The sequence below is a fragment of the Epinephelus lanceolatus genome, chromosome 21 (genome assembly GCF_041903045.1).
Source record: "Epinephelus lanceolatus isolate andai-2023 chromosome 21, ASM4190304v1, whole genome shotgun sequence".
Classification (NCBI taxonomy): domain Eukaryota; kingdom Metazoa; phylum Chordata; class Actinopteri; order Perciformes; family Serranidae; genus Epinephelus; species Epinephelus lanceolatus.
In genome coordinates, this window is record NC_135754.1 from 15,070,520 (window position 1) to 15,091,854 (window position 21,335).

At 44.8% G+C, this 21,335-nt stretch overlaps 1 protein-coding gene across 2 annotated transcripts in view; it reads right to left on the bottom strand.

Moving 5' to 3' along the window:
* Positions 1-21,335, bottom strand: part of trrap (transformation/transcription domain-associated protein) — a 101,864-nt gene that overhangs the window by 67,171 nt on the left and 13,358 nt on the right. Inside the window, exons 22-37 of one of the 2 annotated variants that reach the window (XM_033611010.2) lie at positions 20,841-20,992; positions 17,644-17,843; positions 17,119-17,336; positions 16,586-16,783; positions 16,135-16,395; positions 15,732-15,893; positions 15,419-15,515; positions 15,055-15,176; positions 9,194-9,364; positions 8,671-8,739; positions 7,556-7,576; positions 6,888-7,007; positions 5,906-6,025; positions 5,403-5,567; positions 5,028-5,209; positions 4,220-4,418 (exon numbers count right to left, since the gene is read on the bottom strand). In XM_033611010.2, coding sequence (XP_033466901.1) covers positions 4,220-4,418; positions 5,028-5,209; positions 5,403-5,567; positions 5,906-6,025; positions 6,888-7,007; positions 7,556-7,576; positions 8,671-8,739; positions 9,194-9,364; positions 15,055-15,176; positions 15,419-15,515; positions 15,732-15,893; positions 16,135-16,395; positions 16,586-16,783; positions 17,119-17,336; positions 17,644-17,843; positions 20,841-20,992 — 2,457 coding nt within the window. The remainder of the gene's footprint in view (positions 1-4,219; positions 4,419-5,027; positions 5,210-5,402; positions 5,568-5,905; positions 6,026-6,887; positions 7,008-7,555; positions 7,577-8,670; positions 8,740-9,193; positions 9,365-15,054; positions 15,177-15,418; positions 15,516-15,731; positions 15,894-16,134; positions 16,396-16,585; positions 16,784-17,118; positions 17,337-17,643; positions 17,844-20,840; positions 20,993-21,335) is intronic. The other variant, XM_078163701.1, reaches the window with a different exon arrangement.

The window sequence follows — 21,335 nt, forward strand, 5'->3', positions numbered from 1 at the left end:
GCGTGAACATGGAGCAAGACAGACGACGTGAGGCACAACAATGTCAAATGTGGCCCAAAACAATGGTAATAAAAATGTGACATTTCACAGAAGAAAACAATTTCTTCTCTTGAGATAATAGTAACCATAACATGTTATCTTAATTAATCCACAAGCACTGAGAGCAATAAAATAAAATAAAATCTAAACTATTGCTGAGGCAAGGGATGAAAATGCAATTAACAAACACCCTGAAACCTGCAGGGATTGTTACCAGGCATCTGTGGATGAAGACAAAGGCTTGATTAGCTAGTAAAATGCAGAAATAACCCAACCACAATACAGCTAACGACTGCATTTATTAAAGAAGCTGCTATGTGTTAATGAACCCCCCTATTCAATCCATCATTGGGGAGGACAGGGCATCGCTCAGTGGAGAACGAGCTGTGGCAGCATATGTTCAAGCTCCTCCATTAGCACATTATTCACACGGGCTCTGCACAATGTACATGCATGGCTGATGGACTCACACACGCATGCAGAAACACACGTGCACACCTAAATGAAGACACAAAGAAAATGCATGGAGCGCCAGTCTGTTCTTCAGTCTCATCTGTTCCTATTAATTCTAAGCGTCACCGACATCAATCACGGTGAGATCACAGCGAATTTCTGTAATGCCATTAGTTGTTGTGCTCCTGCGGGCTGTGTGTTGGTGCATGTGCGCACACACAATACCTCTGGGCAAGTAGCCGAGATCTCGTTCTGCAGGTGTCTTAATTATCTTAAATCCCATTTCCATACCCTTAAACAAATAACAAGAGTGTGTGTGTGTTTGTGTGTGTGTGTTGCAGTGCCACTGGGGTTCCTCTCCAACCACAAAGGGAGGGACGGTGGCAAGGGGGGCCCAGAATATGTATTATGCCCCAATACACACCAGGAATGTGCAAATAATGCATGAATTTTATAGTGAAGTAGCCACAGGACGTCTTTTACAATAGCCACCACTAGTTGTCTTGGTTAGTTGTAAGTTATAAATTGGATTTAAAGTCAGTGGGGTATTTTAAGCACTTACTTTTTTGTCAGTAGATCAGTTTTACACACAGTTAGGTGAAGAGCTACAGGCTCTCCTTTCACTCTGGGCAAACGTCAACCCTCACATTATCAAGGTAAGCCACTGATATTAACAACTCAGCATCAATATTGTGATTTTATTTAATGGGTTTTTTTTAATGTGTCTTAACTCTACTGCTTGGACAAGCCAACTAAAAGGCATTTAAACTGTGTTGATAATGCAATTACACTCATTTTAAACTGCTGTACTTCTTTTTAAAACATGTTCTGAGAAATTCTTTGTCATTTTTCTTCTTTGTATTTTAATTAATCATTTGTTAACAGGTTTTTCACTGCTAGAAAGATAGTCTGTCTCAAACTGGGCTGTCTATGCAGTTAAAATGAGGCAAATAATTGGTGCTACATGACCAGGGAAACAGAGAAAAAGTGCTGTGGCATTCGCTTTTGCTCAAGAGGTAGAAAACCTAAGTACTACCTATGCACTGCCCCACACTGGACAAATAAACGCTCCCACTGGTGGGTGATGTAATGCCAGTTTGGCCGTTTTCATACAGGAAACAACACGGCGGCCGGCAGATGACAAAAGATCTTGAATTACAGTAACCTATATTGTGTTTCTGAAAACATTTTAGGCGAGAAATCGGCAACAAAGTAACAGTATCTTTGTTCATAATCAGCACTGCTCAGTTTTACCGTTTGATCTCAGTTTTTCAGCCTCCATTTTTGCAATACAACAAACAGTACGGTGCCCACTTTCTGTTCACAAACCCTCCTACAACAGCCAAACAGTGCACTAAAATATGTGTCTGAAGACATTTTAGGTGAGAAAAAGGCAATACAGTGACAAAAACTTGATTTGATCTCGCAACTCTACATCAAGCTCTAATTTACATTACAAAAGATATGTGGTCAAGTGCGTCCCAGACCATCTTGGCAAGTGGTTTGAGTGATAGGATCAATTTAGGTGGCTGTTTACACTTGTATTCGGCGCTGCCCACTCATGATCTGATTGCCCAAGACACATTTTACAGGGGTAATGCACATGCCTAAAGATGAGTGTAACAGGAACTAACAAAAATACATATTTGTTAGTTCAACTTAACACTACAGTTTGATTCTAATCTCCACTGAGGAGATGATGCTCACACAGCATGTAGACATATTCTGACATTGTAGAAAATTCTGCTAAGCTGCATGCCATGTCGGAAACATAAAAAGAAGTACCAGAATGCAAGACAGACGCGCTGTGCTTCATAAATTTCATACACTTGTTTGTTTGCTTGTCTGCTTGAAATCTATTCCGTGAATAACCAGACACTTTTGAACAAAAGTGGTTTTCTGTAAGAACTGTTTGGATGAAACAAAAAAAAGATACAGGAGCAGCATGAGGTCAGTCTGTGCCATCGCAGATGATTCATTGCTGCTGTCCCACACTGTCTCTCTCCTACACACTCCTCTCTGTGTCTCGCTCAGAGTGAAATATTCTCAGAGACCCCTGTGAGGCAAGGACCTGAGCCTCCATCTAACTCCCAGGCATACTGAGAACGTGCACACACACAGACACACTTCCCTGTGATATTATGCTTCCGGCAAAATGCTAAAGGCAATTACTTAAATGTCAGACTGCCACACTCATTCTCTTGCTCACGACTCGTACACCAATCAACACAAACGTATTCACACACAGATACATCCACTCTCTTTCTTTCTGTCTGTCTGTCTCTCCGCCTCATATGCATAGCTAGCATCTGCTGTGCACCAGAGGAGGACAATTAAGGGAAAAACAACAATATGAGCATATTTCTGATGAGGGGTGGGGGTATTGCGGCGCTGCTATCTGAGAGACTTAACTCTGTTCTGCCAAAAAATTCAAACGCAGCATTTGGGTCTAAAAAGACACACCACAGTGACTGAGCTGAACTTATGCCCTGCCTTGATTTTGCCACCCCACCCCAACTCCCACCAGACCATATGCCACTGAGGCAACTCAAACTGAGCATGAGCAAAAAAGGGCAGGGTGGAGTGAGCAGCATCATAAACACAAGTGTATGTCCTTGGATTTTGGAGTCTGGGTGCACTTGCCAGCTCCTTGTGTGTGCATCTGTGTGTATGTGTACAGTTGTGTGTTCTTTGCCGCACAGCCATTTGGCCATGTGCTATAGTGTGCCGGGGCAGGCCTTCCCCACTGACCCGTTTGTACTTAACAGCAGTGCTGTTGCTCTTCTGTGCCAGGTTGTGTGCCTATTACAGCTGTGCAAAATGTGTGAGTGTGTGAGAGAGAGAGAGAGAGAGAGAGAGAGAGAGAGAGAGAGAGTGTATACGTGCGTGTGTATGTGTGCGCGAGATCATGCATGCGGGAGAGTGAGCTTAATTAAAAAGCAGCCCGAATGATTGTAATGCTTGCAGCAGCAGGTCAGGTAGAGAGGACAGAAGCATTCATCTGTGAGCCTCTGAGGGTCTAGAACCAGACAAAATGACCTTCCTGACTCTATCAAAGAACTTCTGGTACAAAACACACCAACCATAAAAGTCACACAGATCAGGTCCCACACTGAGGAAGCAAAGTAAGTAAGCTGACGAGATGCCTTTAAAAACATGATTTATAATGCATCATTAAGTCTAGGACTGGGCAATATGGCCAAAAATAAACTCTCTCTCTTTTTTTGCAAGCTTATGGATGATCCAAGATTTTAATCAATTTTTCCAGCACAATGCAAAAAGTCCAAAACATAATTCATGTTTGTTTTTTTTTCCCCAATCAAGGCTAACATGTGACGCATAAATTAGCATATTAATTTAGATATGTATTTTTTTTCTTTAGCAGGCTTTATAAGACCAAAAAGTAATAACTGCTGTGCTAAAACAAAAGAGAAACACAACAGCAAAACTGCAGAGGGACCCTTAATCCCTCCCCAGTGTAGCGTTTTACTGAAAGTAAACAATTTACCCATGTTCTGACAACTCTTCCAAATCAAGACATTTTACATATTAAAAAAAATAAATGTGAACTAAACTAAATGTATCCATCATTTCTTTTACTTTTTTCCAGTGTTGTTAACAAGGCTGTGTATTATACCTCTGACCATCATTTTAATATCGATTCCAAAAGATAGTTGGCAAAATGGTGAAAGCTATTGGGAATTTTATGTATGTATGTTGTACATACCTTAGCTTTAAGCTCATCGTTGAAGTGTGGGTCATTGAACTCAACGAAGCGGAAGAACAGGGCCCGTTTTTGGGCGATGGAGTAGTTCCTGGGAATCTCCTCCTCCATGTACTCCTTCAGGAAGGTCATATTGCATAAGAAGCGACCTGTAAAGGCCCGCAGCAGCTGGAACAGCAGCTCGATCTCTGAGTAGTTACGTCTGTTGAGGAAAAAGGGGGTAAAGTGGTTCAGTGTACAGATAGAGATGTTTCAACAACAGTGGTATTGTACATCAGAAGTTTCAAATAATCTTGGATGTGACTCAGGTAATTACACTTAAAAAAAAACTTAATCATTAGAAGGTTGACTGAATGAATACACTTCAAAATCACTGGCTGGACTGGTCGGGGGTTAATTGCAGCGTCTGAAATAAACATCTGCTAAGTGCCCAGTGCACCAAGAGTTTAAGCACTTTCTCTGTGCTCAGACAGAGAGGTGGGCTGAGAAGGTCATTCATGATTGGAATGCCATTAAGTTAGTTAAAGAAAGAAATTGCACTTAGTTTAAAAATTTGCATCATTAACATGTAGTCCTTAAACAAGCTAATAACTTGAGTACAGTACTCAAAAGGTCACTTAAGTCATTAAGTCTGGCACTACTTGTAGCATTGTTAATTTCAGAGTATCCGTTGGCCCAAAGGCTCATCAGCAGTAGTTGATAAGAGAGGACTTTTTGTTTCTCATCACATCCTAATCCAGATTGTCATATCAAATGTCAATTGTCAGACAATTTTGTCAAACATTTTGGCAATTTGAATAAGTGCACATACTTGCAGTAGCTAAGCAGGCAAAAAGCCAGCAGCTTGGGCTCCTTCCAGTTGGTGGCAGCCATGTTGTCTTTGCGATGTCTCTCCTGGAAGGCCTCGCTAACCCAGACTCGCCTCAGCTGGCTGACCAGGGAGTGCTGCCCTGCCAGCCAACCCTCATCATTCTTCACTATGATACTGATAATCTGAACAGAGGGGATGAAGAAAGGAAGAAGGTTGGAGGGCATACTGTATGACGGAAACACTGAGAGTTAGGTAGTATTTAGATTAGGATTCAGCACCACTGACTAACCTCAGTTTACTTTACATGTATACATCTAACCTGACAAAATGTGTCTGTAAGTGTGTGTACAGGATACGTAATGAAAACAGGTATACTTTAATAGCCTGAAACTGCAGGTCCAATCTGGCTGTGGTGGTGGAGGGTGATCCAGGTCGAACAGTTGCTGCAGTGCCAGCAGGAACCAGCAGGGGGACGAAGCGGTTGGGGTTAGAGGCCAGCACGTCTCTTAGTGGCTTGGCATCTTTGTGTTTCAGGAAACTCTGTATGTAACAACAAGACAAAACTTTGTTTACTGCATTGGATCAACACCTATAACAACCAGGGGTGTAGCACAAAGTTCTGAGCAATCAGTCCCACTTTTCCCCCCACTATGAAGCCCCTGGTAACGATGCATTTAAAGAAACATAATACAGAAAATTAAGAATTTTTAGCGAGAGCGATCCGTCTCAATTTGGTGTTAACCGGACCACTGAGCCTCAAAACACCCAATATATCCCCGATTATAGCCTATTACTGAGGTGGCAAAATGCAGTTTTAATGGCAAATGTGTCAATAAAAAGACTGAAGGGAGTGCTACTTAGAGCTGCCAGCGTCTGACCATGAACATGCGGCTCCACTGGGGGTCATTCAGCGTAGCCTCCATCATGAACAGCTCCACCGTCTGAGATGGGTGACGCGTCAGGAACTTGATCAAAGGCTCCCTGAACGGACTGCCAGCCTGGTGCAGGAGGGGTGAGTGAGGGAGAAGAGAAACAGGCAGAAACGTGAAAGATTAGAACGATTTCATGAAAGCAAATGCACTTTCTTGCGAAGATCTGCGCTGAATAACAGAGTATAATTGCCAATAACACTATACATCAGATAGAGATCAAAAAGGATTAGAGGGTTTATCGCAGGATGTAAGAAATTAATGAGATTACTGAGAGAGTTTTCAAAGTATTTATTGTAAAATTACCATGCATCGCCTACTTCTCCCGTAGCTGTCTTAAAGGGGACTTCTTGTGCTTTCTTATTTTCTTTGATATACATTTAATAGTACAATGTCAGATATTCATTTTAAATGTGACCAAAGTTTCATATAATAATGAAAATGTATGTGAACATAATCCCTGTGAGCAAAAACTTTTTTCCAACCATTTTCTTCCTACTTTCAAGACAAGTTGACTTCAGCTCATCTGCTCCAGGCAAGCTATTGCAGGTGTGTGCATTACATACACTGCTACATAAAACTACATGCTAATGTCAGGGAAACATGTAAACTTGGCGGCTCATGTTGTAAATTTATTTACAACAAATTTATTTTGATTTCAGATCAAATTCCTGCTGGATGTTCGGTTGTACTTACAAGCTTTTGATGAAGATTTGTAATGGGACAAAGTGCTACTATACACAGTCATTCACCGGCTGCAAGTATGCCGCGACATTAAGCTACGAACTTCAAGACACTTTCCTCATCTTTTCCACTGTACCAATTAATGTAGACCAAACTCTTCTTTTCTTGCTTCATTCCTCTACACAACACAGCTGCCCTCGTAATAACAAAGAAATCTAGAATGAATAGCGTGAAGTTGGCGTCCTACCTCTATGAGCATGGCCCTCTCTGTCTTCATGACCACCTCCAGCAGAGGTTTGACCAGAGTCTGAGGTGCGGCTGGGATCAGGTGGAAAAGGTTAATGATGGCTGAACATATCTTCATTTCCTGGAGAGAGAGTCAGAGAAAAGAGCAGGAGAAAAAAAAGGCAGTGAATGAATTTCTGGGAAAATGATGAAACTAGACACGGGCATCATTTCTGACAGACAGTCTTGATGGACAGCCACTGTGGAAAGATGAGGATGAATCTTAGTCAGACCACTGAAAATGCAATCTGTGCTCAGTTAATATCCCACAGGAAAGGTGCAGGGCACCATACTTGCATGAAATCTTGGATTACAATCAAATAAAGGACATTATGCATGATCGTTTTCATAAACCTTGGATTATCAATATCTTAGAGGTGCAAAAGTCAAAGTGAAAGAGGGGTGACTGGACAGTTCTAAAACAGTCAAAATGTGAGGTTAGAGCAAGGCTGAGATGACAGTAACATTTCTGAATACGACCACAGACACGGACACAGAAATACGGGGCAACTCCACCAGCACCACTACCACGACATTGGTTCAATGTAACAGCACAACATTGGTTCAACTAAGTTGAAATCACTGACAGAGAGTCACCAACAGAGGGCGCAACACCAGGTCACATCTCACCTCAACGCCCTCCAACGCAGGCTGTACCGGAACGGGAGACAATGATCAGAGTCAGCAGAGCAGTATGTGTGCATTTTTGTGTGGGTGTGTGTTGTCTGTCTTTGTTCCATATGGAAGGTGAGCAGATAAGACAGGGTGATAATGAAATGAATGGGCAGACAGCAGCAACCTTTACGAGTGACGTCAGGAACAACTTTCCACAGCACTTGGTGAATAACAGGGCAGGGGCCGTGCTGGAACATCAGTCGAGCAACACAGAATCAATGGTATTTAGAGGAAAAACACAACTTGTGACAGATATCAGGTCAGGAATAGAGAAAGTGACGCTATGAGCTGTTTCCTCTTACACCCCAGAACTCCGCTCCATACACACCTCCCTGTCAAAACCAGCTTTCATGTCTCCAGACCATCCTCCTCAGACCTGCTCCATCCCCCTTTCTCCAGTTTTTGTCTTATCAGCTTTGGCTAATTGACCCCTTGACCCTGGCTTTATTGTCGCTGCCAGCCTTGCTGTCAACACGCACAAAGACCAGTGGTTGGAGAGAGGGAAAGACAAAGGGCCAATTTGCATCTAATTAAACACACCATTTTGAGATGGGGCAGGATGAACTCACATAAAAAGAAGGGAGGAAAAAAATGGGCTCTATGAGGGAGAGGCGGCTGTTTTTTCCCCCTCTCTCTGTCTCTCACCTTTTCCCTGCCTTTACAAGGTTATCTGTCGGAGAGATAATGAGGAGACGCAGCGCTGGGCCCACCGCCGCCTGCCTGGCGCCTAATTAATCATTGATTGTAATATGGCCACTCACAACTCATCTGGGAGGAGGCCACACTGAGGAGGTGTTGACTACATGTGACTATGGCTTTGTGTGTATAAGGGGCAATTTCTCTGCCCCCTTCTGTGTGTGCTGTTTGATTTAGGCAGGACGGATCGACAGAACAAAAACGGTGGCAGCAGACAGCTGTATTGACCTGCTCCTACAGGTGGTGACTGCTTTTATATTACATTTTAACAAAATTCGAATACATGTTATGACTGTTCAAAGTTTTACATTTGTATTCAATTCCTCACCGCTGTACGGAGTGTGTATGGAACTGTCTAAATGACGTATACTTACACTGCCATCACTGCGTTGGCCTCCCTTGTGTGTTATTACAACCACCTCCATCCACTTCCTTAGGTGTTGCTGAAAGACAGAAAGAAATAAGACTGAGACAGTGTCACGTCTGTCTAGCTCAATAGCTATACAGAATATTTACTCAAAAGATTTAAGGAATAAATGACAAATCTTGCCTTAATTAACAAAATCTCTGCATCAGAGCTTTATTTCATAATGAACAAGTGTGCAGACAATAATCATTGCTGCACCATGACCTGACACAGGCCTAATTAATTTTATTTTTTTATTAAATATGTTTTAGAATAAGAAACTAGTAATGAAAAAGAAAAATTGTATAGGTAATATGCAATCAGATATTAAGATTCTAGAAAACAGTCTACAGATTAAAGCCTGACACCAACACTGCCACAGTCAAAAGGTTTGGTTTTAAGATGGATGCCATTATAAAATGTATTCTGTGCTGTCATGTGTTTTGAATAATAGATGTGAGGAGAGGCGCACAGAGGTCAAAATTTCTCACCATCATCTGATCACAGAACTTGTCATTGAAGGAGTTGGGGAAAAGACGTGTCACAGAGGTCAGGCGGTTCACTACGTTGAGCGTCAGGCTGCGGTAGTCACCCAGCATCATCAGCAGGGGCCGCATGTGCGTGTGGATCTGGTCCACCTCAATGGTTGCACCTTCCAGGAACTAAAATAGAGAACAAGGAAATGTCATTTGTAATTTCAAAAAGTTCAAATACATTTTACAACTCTTAAAATTAGCACTGTGAAAGAAACAAGAAAGTGTTGTTGAAAAATAATATGCCCCACAGATTTTTTGACATTAATATCATGACTCAAAATACAGGCTTGTTTGGCTCTGTCGTTATCAAACATTGTATGTAAATTTGTCAGGAGCTTAAAAGTGTTATTAAGATCTGTGGCCAGCTCTTTTGTCTCCACTGTGTTACATCATTACCCTTCCACAAATCATTTTTTCTCCACATTAGACCTGGCCTTGTCAGGTTTTCTAGTGCCGTGAACTGCTCGCTACCTCTTGTGTCTCCATTAAGAAACTAAGGCCACTCAAATGAGGGCATGACCAGCCATAAACAAGCACACATGCGAACACCAAACACCGATGATGCACGTGCGCACACACGCGCACACACACACACACACACACACACACACACACACACACACACACACACCCTCACACAGACAGGAGGGAATGATGCATGGCAGCCACATTCATTTTCCTCTCAGTGCTGAGAACAAACACTCCATCCTGTATCGATCGGTCCATGGCAACGCTCATTAGTGCGAGCAGGGCAGAGATGAAAGAATGGAGAGAGCAGAGAATGGCTAGGCAAAAAAAAAAAAAAAAACCTCACAGGATAGTGAAAAGGAGTGATGGTGGTAAAAAGAGAAAATGAAGGACACAGAAATGGAAGGGGGGGAAAGGGACAAAGAGCGTGAGGTAAATGGATAGAGGCTAAGATGGTATGGATACTTGATGAATAGAAGCACTGCTGGTTCATGGAGAGTGTGATAAAGCAGAGGGAGGTCCATATGAAGATAACTGGGTGGAGAAATGGTATGAGGGGAGGATTAACAAAGGACCTCTAAGATTGCAAATGACATGAGTGATACAGATAAAAGACTAAAGAAAGAGGACCAAGAAAAACGAGGTAATAAAAAAACTATACATAAAAAACACAAGCAAAACATAAAATAACATAAGAGTAAATGATACAAACAGATAACATAGGAGGGGAAAGCATAAGGGTGCCATAGTAGACTGCCATTTCCAAGGTGTAGAAAATGTGATTTAAAAAGAAAAGATTTAAAGGGTGCCACCAAATTCACCAGTGTGATCTTGGGTAGATTGCTTCAGAGCTTAAAGGCACGGTCTTTAATCCAGATTTAGAAAGGTCATGTCTGTGGGTCTCAGGCTGTGGTTTTTGATCAAAGGGAGTTGCATTTGAAGTGAGTGATGTAAGCCAGGTCTGAGCCTTCTAAGTAATCAATAAAGTCTTGAAATTAATTGCAACTCAATTAAAACAAACCAGGAGCCAATGTAAAGATGCTAAGATAGGAGTGAAACAAAGATGGTGTTGTTAGATGACAAGCATCTTACAGCAGGTTCTGGAGATTGTGCGTTATAAAACAAAAGCACAATCCTATTCCTGTTTTGGATGCGCAATGGTTGACGCACTTCCTCTGCCTTCATTTTTTCCGTGAGATTGTACCTAGTGGTGGACACAACTGCAAAGTGAAAGCAAGGCTTATACAGAACCAATCTAAACGCTGATGGTGTCATCATTCTATAGCCATTACACTGTGCAATCAACCACTACTCTATGTTAGGTTAAAGCAAATAAAACGTTTGGTTATCTAACATAACCGCAGTTCTTAGAATAATATTCACTCGGTGTCTCGCTATGGGATGCAGCCTCCTGCAGCCCTGATAGAAGCATTTATCTCAATCCGCCAATCTTGATTGGCCGGTGAAAGGTGTTCATCCGCGCAGCACCCAGTAGTCCCACCTACTATATATAGTGTGCGCGGATAACGCTCCCTCAATTCAATAAGCAAACCTCTTCTCACCGTCCAGCAAGAAGGGTCGTCTGGCGAGACACCTCGCTCATATTATTCTAAGAACTGCGGTTATGTTAGATAACCAAACGTTCTTCATAATATTCACTCCGTGGTGACCACTTTCCTGGACAAGACAGTGCCCATGGCCACCCCGAGTCAGGAAAGACGGGGCCCGCCAGTGGCACAGAACCGTCACGCAATCCGCCGTGACCGTTATCCTCCGTGCACCATGACGCACGGGATCCAGCCTGAGTGAAGCGATCCAGTGCTGAAATTCCCGCATGTGAAGGCAGCCAAGAAGGATCACGAGGATGACTGAAGCCATCAGACTCAGCAGCCGAAGACACAGTCTGAACTGGACGGACCTGTGTCGACAGAAGTGCGCGAGGCAAGCTTTGAATGTTTTCACTCTCTCCTCCGAGAGGCGAGCTGTGAATGGCACGGAACGCAGGGATAATCCCAGAAAGGATATCTCCTGCGTTGGAGAGAGTTGGCTCTTCTCCGTATTTATCACAAAGCCCAAATCTATTAGGTGTTTCGTGACAATGTGCGTGTGAACCCTGGCCTCCTGTTCTGACTGCGCCAACAGGAGCCAGTCGTCCAAATACGTGGCCAGCCGGATGCCCTGACGTCTGAGTGGGGCGACAGCGGCCTCTGTGCACCGTATGAAAACACTCGGGCTGAGAGACAGGCCGAATGGGAGAACACGGTATACGTAGCACACCCCCTGAAAGGCGAATCGGAGATATTGTCTGTAAGGGGGGTAAATGGCAATGTGGAAATACGCGTCTTTCAGATCCACGGACAAAACCAATCATTCGGTCTTACTAAACGCAGCAGTGCTGCATGTGTCAGCATCCTGAATTTGTATTTCCGCAGAAATTTGTTCAGAGACTGCAGGTCCAGAATAGGGCGGATTCCTCTTCCCCCCTGTTTGGGAACGAGGAAATATCTGGAGTAAAAACCTGACAGACTCTGTTCGGGAGATACGACGGAAATTGCTCTTTTTTCTAACAGAGAGAGGATTTCCTCCTGTAAGACTTGAGCTGATTCTCCCTGTGCTTGTGACTGTATTACGCCAGAGAAACGGGGAGGGACAGCGGCGAATTGGAGCCTGTATCCCCGAGAAATCGTGCGTAACACCCACGGTGAAGCTGCGGTTGCTTTCCAATTCTCCCGTTTGAGAGAAAGCGGAGAAACATTTTGCAGCTCCTGCTCTATCACAGGAGGTCCCAACAGCGGTGCTGTGGCGCCCTCTTGCGGTAGAGCAGGGAAATAACTCCCGAGCTGTACTGCGCATGCGTGAAAGGGCATCGTAGGAACAGCGGGGCCTGTCACTCCGCTCCCCGGGAATGGCGATGCCCATCCCGGGGGCAGAGCTGCAGAGGGCTCGGTGGCCACACTGCTTATAGACAGGGTATTTTCGTTTGTTTTGGCTTTTTTTTTTTTTTTTTTGTTATCTGCACCCTCGGCGTGTGGCCTGGCTGTGACAGATTTCTTTTTATTTTCACACTTTTGGGAACATATGTGTATGCGTGTGCTTGTGGACATGTGGCTCGGGGCGCAACAGCGCAAACCTCCGAGGCGATGTCTCTCCTCTTGCGGACCGGCTCTGGAGTAGGCAGCGGCGGCGTGGGACACACACGAACAAGCCAAAACGGTGGGCCTGCATAACGGGGAATGGCAGGATGCTCCACCCGGAGAGAGGACGGCTGTTGCGGCCACTCTCTTTTTCTTCCTCGCCTGGGGGACCGAGGCCGCGGTGGTCGGGGGCAGCAGCGGCGGGACTGCAGTCGGGGCGGGAGACTTTCTGTGCCAGCCGGCTCCACGCTCCTTCCTCGGCGGGAGGGGCGGGCTGGGCTGTTGCGGCCGCTTCGGGATCTTGAAATGCGGCGGCTGGGAAGCAGCTTGAGCAAACGATTTGAGCTGCACTGGAGGAGAAGGCCTGGGTGCTTTGCGGGGGAGACAAAGTTTCAGGGCTTCGTTGTCCTTCTTTTTTGCCTCACATCTCTGCTGCATCGTGGCCAATGCAGAGCCAAAGATACCCTCCGGGACAATTGGCATATCCAGTATGTCATCCCGCTCCCTGTCAGTCAAGTTAGCGAGGCTGAGCCATCTTGCTCGCTCCTGAATGACGAGGGTTGCCATCACCTTGCCCGTGGCCTGGACTGAGACGCACTGGATGCGGAGGGATAAATCAGCGATGACCGCCATTTCCTCCCACGCGTCGGGGTCCTGCTCGTCAGCGGATGCCCCAAACAGCTCTGCCTGGTAGGCAGTGAGGATGGAGAGCGCACTGAGAGCTCTGGCCGAGAGCGCGGCTGCCTTGTACGCCCTCTCGGTCGGTGCAGACTGGAACCGCTCGGGCTTGGTTGGCAGCGTTGGACGCCTGGAGGAGGCCCAGGATGGGTCAGTATGGGCAGTTACTCCAAGTTTTGGACAACTCGGCCAGCAACTCGTGGAAGACAGGGAGAAGCTGTTTGACCGCACTACGGGCCAGGGGGAGCCGCTTGCCTTCGTAGCGGGACCGGGTGGGCTCTGCTACTGCAACCGGCCAGGGGACCTCCAGCTTCTCTGCCACACGTTTACACATGTCGAGCAGGTCCACATGGAGGGAGGGAGCTGGAGAGCTCACCCCACTTTTCTCCCTGCTGGTAGTGGGCAGCTTCAGCTTTTCAGCCGGGGCTGGAGTCACGAAGATGTCGTCTTCCTCCTCGTCCTCTGATATGAGGAACGAGGTGTCATCGTCATCCGCTGTGATGCCAATCTCCAGCATGTCTTCCTCGGGAAACGGGGGAGCTTGGAGCTGCTCGCACTGGGCATCCCAGTCGTAGCCAGTCTCCGGAGCTTCCCCAGCCATGTCCTCGTCTTCCTCCGCAGCTGCGCCTTGGTCAGCGGTGGGGAGAAACGGGTCACGGCCCGCGAGGCTAACTTGGCGGGCTAGCCTGCGTCTAAGGCTCTTGACTGTGAACACTTTGCAGTGTCCACAGGACCCGGGAATCTCGAGGGCTAACCTGGCGTGGTTAACCCCAAGGCAGGTACTGCACACAGAGTGGGTGCCCTTCCCCGAGATTTTATTCCCGCAGCAACAGAGCCGAAAATCTCCTCTGGTGTGAGGATCTTTAGTGGTCGGCATCTCGCCGACAAGCTGGAGTGCTAACGGAGAAAAAGGCATGGCTAGCTGGTGTGCTAGCGTGGGGTCGAGAGGAGTAGTTGGTATGCTAGCTTAGCTCGACCGACTCGAGCGTCTGTGGTGGGGAGCTGAGAGGAATTCCGCCGTGGAGGGGTTGGAAGAAAAAATACTCACCGGTCCGGTCTGGTGTAAACGGACAAGGCAGGAGCCAGAGCACGACACTAGCGTCCGGCGACGGAAGCTAGCAAAGATCCGTCTGGTGAACAGTTAAGCCAGTGAAAGCTCCGACGTGAGATAAGCTCTCAGGTGAGAAGAGGTTTCGAATTGAGGGAGCGTTATCCGCGCACACTATATATAGTAGGTGGGACTACTGGGTGCTGCGCGGATGAACACCTTTCACCGGCCAATCAAGATTGGCGGATTGAGATAAATGCTTCTATCAGGGCTGCAGGAGGCTGCATCCCATAGCGAGACACCGAGTGAATATTATGAAGAACTTCCACTTTAAAACCTATTCCACATCAAAACAGACTGATTATACCTGGTAAAGATGATGGAATTGAGGAGCAATAACAATTTCAAGCGTAACATTTCTTCCAAGTCATGATGTAATGTGTTATCACTCAGATCTTATCACTCAGGACAAACGATGTTGCACTGACCTTCCTCATACATGCCTCACCCGCCTCCTGCAGCTCGTTGTTGGTGGAGTTGAGGGCTTTAAACAGGGCAGCGATGATCTTCTCTCTGGACTGTGGCAGGTAATTACAAGCAGCCAGGGCATCTAGACAGTAAAAAAAACATCAGTAACATTCAAGACAAAGTAACAAAATAAAGTGAGCAGTAATTTTCAAAACAGTCTCTGCTGACATGCCAGTAGTTGCATGAATTATGAATAGTTTACAAACTTAAGGTATTTCGCAACGACCAGAATGACTTGCAACGAACACCAAAGACAAGTAAGTGTCAACTGCAAGATTCCAACAACAGAAGAGACCAATATCAACTTCAGTGGGGCCTACTCACTGAGAGCAGCAATGCGGAGGGGAACCAGAGAGGGAAGGCTCTTGTAACATGGCAGCTTCATCAGAGCAGCATCCTCTGCCTCACACAGGTTCAACAGCTAGAAAGAGAGGAGAGGAAAAAAGACAAAGGTCAGAGGTAAAAAATCTGAGTGCTAAAGGTAGCAATTTAAGATGTTTAAGTCTGATAGAGTCCAAGCCATAAAAACAAGAACAACAGAATGAATATTTGGTAAAAAAAAAAAAAAAAAAAAAAAAAAAAAAGAAGAAAAGAAAATAGATCTGAAAATTGTGTGTGACTTCTGCATTCTGCATACCTCTGTGTAGAAGACCTTGTGCTCCATGACATTGAGGTCCATTGTGAAGAGGCGGGGCTGCAGGGTGGTGCAGAAGGTGTTGCCCTCCATCAGACCAATCTGGGCATTAGCAGGCTGGTGGCGCAGCAGGTGCTTCTTGGGGGGAACCATATCTTGCAGCACCTGAAGGGAAGGAAACAATCAGTCAGCAATTAATTAAAGCAGACTGAAAGAAATTCTGTATTTTACTCTGAACTATATTTTGAAAATTTAAAGATTCTCGGCGTTTCAGTCCAGAGTGATCACACACTCTCAATAATTGTAACCTTTTTTGAGTTTCTGCTGATGCATTTTACATAAAGGTCTTGCACAGCATTAAATCCTCATGTACAGTAAGAGAAAACTTTTCAGTCCTTGGTCTCACCTCTTTGTGTGGCTCCATGATTACGGTAACACTCTTGCCAGTGACCTGAGCCAGCACCTGCAGGGAGTGCATGGCCTGCTTTCTGACGGTTGAGTTGGGGGAGGTGACCTCTCGCACCAGGTCATGTGTGACCATATGGAAAGACTTGTCCTGGGCAGCCAGCAGCTCCTCAGTCTTTTCTTCATCTTTCAGTGGAGTGGCACAGCGCACAAGCAGCTGCTCCAGGGTGGTCTTAGCCATGGCTACTGCTCCATTTGACACCTTGTTGTGAAAATCAATAAGTTAGTACGTTCAATGCCACTGCAGTAAGTGGTGCTACAAGAGAGGAAACTTACAAGCCTTTGTAAAACATCATGAGAAAACAAATGTCGACAACAAACGAAAGCAGGGCAAACCTTTGCGCCCAATACCTCAATAATAAACAGACGTTGGTTACTTAAATGCCTCTCACCTCTCCTGTGAGGTCCATCATGACAAAGAGCAGGGCCTTGAGAAAGGTGAGCTGGTTCTGTAGCACCCAGATCAGAGGCAGTCTCTCCATTAGGAACTTGATGGACACCACACCGCCGAGCTTGGCATACCAGGCCTGCTCATAGCAGCAGGCGCACAGACGCTCCACAATGTAGGAGAACAAGGGCAGCTGGCATGCCTGAAGATGTAGACAAGAAGCTGAGATAATTAACTGTCTCCCATTTTAAAACGACCACATGTGAAAATACCAATCAAACACATAGAAGAATAATCACAAATAGCAAGATGTTCATTCCAATCATCAATATGTAAATGCAAGTAATCTTTTTGTCAGAACAACTGTATTCGAAGGTATGATCTAACACAGGATTGAGAGTAAGATCAACTCCTAAGTTATAATGCCAGCACAGTTCACAAGTTACAAAACAAGTGTCACATTTAGCATTAGTGCCAATCTCTTTATCACATACACGAATAACTGAACCCTTCAGCACCCTCTTCACAGTGACTTACCCTCTCCTTGGAGCCAAGAATGATGCTGGCGACATCGAAGATGACGGCCAGGGCCACTTCTCCAATCTTACACAGCTCCTTCTCCTCATAGGCCATGCATATAGCAATGGCATCAATCAGAACCAACGGATCCATGCCCTTTGAGCCATTCTCCTCACTGTGGAACATGGCTGTGCTTGGCTGGCTGCCCAGCTGGTAGCTCGGCAGCAGGAACGGACCTGGGATGGCAGGGGTGGGCAAGTGGAAAGAAATTATGTTTAATATAAAATATATATCATCTTACTAAAGATTAAAAGATATGAGAGCTATACCTATGTGTTACAGTTAAAGTAAAGGTTCAATTTCTATTATTCTCTTAGTTTGTTTCAAATACAAATTGAAAAATTTTAATTTTAATAAAACCAGTGAAAGGACAAACTGGAAAGTGACTGATATTCTTGTGCAGCTGGGAATTGATGCTGATGCCAGGGCAAAACAGAAAGCTAATATTAGACGTAGGGAGTAGAAAGAGCACCAGTCCCTCACCACACTGCTGAGCCACAGCGACCATGGTATAATGGCGAATCAGGCTGGCTACGAAGGGCAGCGCGCTGGGCCTCAGGTCCTTTATCACAGCAGACATGAATGCCCCAGTCAGGGCCTGTTCAAAAGTTCTGCGGGCAGGCGTGTCTTGTGCTTTGTAGCGGTGAGAGATGATGACATTGGGGATCCACTTCTCAGCGAAGCTAATGGGGGAGAAAACCACACAATGAATTAGAGGATTACATATTAACAAGGACAATATAATAATATGTGGCCGTACCACTGAAACTTTATTTAAGCCAAAAAAAAAAAAAAAGCATTTAAAGGTTTGTGTTCAGCCCATTTTGCTAATATTCCAAATGAGATCCATGTGCATTGCCTGTTTGCAGTCACCAAACCTGCAACTCTGATTCTCTTCGTCTATAAATTTCCTCTCTCCTGTTACCTCCTGCTGCCTTTCTATTCTTCTGCCTTCTTCTTTGTCCCCTGTTGGTATTTTTGTTATTTACTGCAGCTGAAGGCAACTGGGCCTTGGTGTGATTGAGCAGCTGTTTTCTCCATGCTTGAGCTTGTGTTTTATAATGCCACACGCCAGGGGCAGACCTGATGGATCGCTTCATTTCATTATTGCCATTTAAAAGACTGCTCTTTTGAGGGAGGAGAGAGAAGAAGCGGCGTGGCGGGAGGGTGGGGGTGAGAGGAGAGGAAAGAGGCTAGCAAGGAACGTGGCGGCTGGAGAAAGTAGGGGGCGGCATGGTTGACAGAATGTCAGATAGATTGCCCTTCACTCATCGAGGGGCCTGCCACTCAAACACTTCTGCCTTCTCTCAAGTTGGCATTTCATGATTTGCTCTGTTTAGGATTTTTTTCTTTTAAAACTGAAAGGGTATATTTACAGTGCCCAAATACTGAGGCAAAGAGCAATGTGTATGAAGAAGATGAAAGGAGGCAGAGAGAGAGAAATGAAGGAGAGGACACTGCAAATCGAGACAGCTTACAAGAGGAGGGGGCTTGCGCAGGCCCCCTGATCATAAATGACACACTTCATTATCCCCGCAGAAATGTGCACACAGACGTATTCATGTGCATGAGTGTGTTAGTGCATAATGACAGGAGAGTGTAAGGGGCATGGTGTAGCGTAAACAGACAGGGAAAAGTCAATTAGCCCCTGCCCGAGGATCAATGATGGTAATGTGACTAACCCCCCTTCCTGTTTGTCTGTTCATGTATGTGTCCCCGCCTCGCGGTGTAGCCTGCCAGAGGGTGGGTGGGGGGCCTGCGAGTGTGTAATTAGCAACTCCCGCTCTTGAGACGGAATTGATGAGGCAGTGTGTGTGGTGGGTAAAGTGGTGAAGACATGACGCGTGACGCTGAAAGCAGGGCATGTCAGCAGGTGGCGGGATAGGGTTGGATGTGATGGGGAGATGAGATGATAAACAGAGCTGGTGCTGTGGGTGGGGTTGGAAGAGGGCAGAAAGGAATGGTGTGGTAAGCCATGGGCAGCGGTGGAGGTCAAGGCCAAGATGGGTCAAGTTAAGGTTAAAGAGGTGGATGATTAATCAGAGACGTGGCTTTGTGTGGACTCAAACGTCAAATGCATAAGATGTTCATATCACCTCTAGAATGTTTTTAGGTAAATGCACTGTCAGAGGCGTTCCTTAATAAACACATGACAAGTATTTTTGTGGTCAAAAATAGTCTAACACATCTTTAATCCAGTATTAAATACTGAATTAAAACTGAGACAGTGATATTAATTCAAATAACTACCACAAACACCACAATAACTAGGCATATGAAAGCCTGTCACAATGACTACTTTTGTTGGAAAATATGCTGTCACAGAAATAAATGTAATAAACAATATTACTGTCATTTTAAAACCATTTTATGCCACTGATAAAATGATAACATAATAGCATAATGAAGCAAATACACCCTTTGAAAGAGCAATGAATGCTTCATTCTTAAGAATACTTAAACATTGTAACTGTAATATGGGAACATTTTTTTAACATATTTCTAATAAAGTTACTAATACCTGTTAATATGTAGAATGAAAGTATGGGTAAAATCATAGTATATTTATAGGGGTAGGCCAAAACAACTCAGTTTGAGACTTAATACAAAGTTTGGCCATCAAGAACAAAACCAAGTGACGCCTCTTGTGACTAATAAACAATCTTAGGGAAGCTTCAGGTACACTGCAGATACCTCCGTAATCTCTGCTGCCAGGGATGAACGGCCTGGGATACCGACAGTTCGGTGGTGGATTTACAGAGTGAAGGATGAAGTTACTGGGAGGTAAAACTTGTTTCCAAAAAGCACCAGGCTTCTTCAGATGTTTCTTTGCAAACTTCTGATGCCAACTTTTGTGGTGAGGACACAGGAAAGGTTTTCTCCTGAAGTCTCATTTATAAAGATCATATTTGTACAGCTGTCACTGCACAGTAGAACAGTGGACCACCACTCCAGCAGCTTCTGCAGTCAAACAGGGGTTTTGATTTGCCTTTCTAACAATCCTACGAGCAGCTCTCTCAGAAAGTTTTCTTGGTCATCCAGACCTCAACTTGTCCTCCACAGTTCCTGTTAACTTCCATTTCTTAATTACATTACGCACCGAGGAAACAGCTACCTGTAAACACTTTGCTATCTTCTTATAGTCTTCCCCTGCTTTGTGGGCATCAATTATTTTAGTTTCAGAGTGCTAGGCAGCTCATGACAGGACAAGGTTTCAGGAGTCCAAGTATTTATAAAGCTTTGAATTTTGCTTCACCTGCCCGATTCTAACAATGACTGTGAACAAGTCATAGTCCTAACAAGCTAATTAAGGTCTGAGACCCTGGTAAAAGCTGTCTGAGAGCTCAAGGTGCATCTTTAAAATTATACAAAACAAACATAAATACAGTAATATGGCATAAAATGTTGAAAAGCATGTTCCATCTTTTACGTCATGCCCTAGCTACACCCAAATATTGGTCAGGGAAACCCATCTGTTTATTCTGGCATCACACTGGTTAAAATGCTGGAGACATTCTTATGTAAACAAACATGCATGTAAACATAACAGACAATATCAAGGTCAGCACACTGGTCAAGGTCATGTCCATATATCGGTAACGGTAAGTCAACAACGTAATTATCCTGACAGGCCAAAGCATATGCCAGATTAAAAAACCAAAGCCAGAATGTTTACTTACTTTGGATGAGACAGAAGCTGGTAGAGAGCGTGCTTGTTGTCATCCAGACTGGTCATGGCCACCAGGAAACACTTAATGACCTCCCAGGCCTGTCGTCTGTAGTAGGGCTCTGTGTTGGCACTCTTGAGACAGTCCAGAGCCGTCTCTATTGCCTTGAAAAGAATACATCAAACAAATCTTACTTCAAAGTCTTCGATAAAACAACTTACTATATTGTAAAATACCAACATTCCATGTTATCAATATGGAAATTCAAATGCATTATAAGGCTCTATATGTGATTAATTTGTAGGGAGGTAACACAACGCGCCATCTGGCCAAGCAAAGGTCATTATGATTTCTACATTATGGGCTGACAAGCCACAGCAGCCAGGCACTTAAAAAGGATGAAAATGAACTAATTAATGCCACTCAGAACAGAGGGGAGAAGATGAGGAGGATGCAAGAATAGTTGGAGGGTGAGAGGAGAGATGAGGGCACAGCAGAACTGAATTG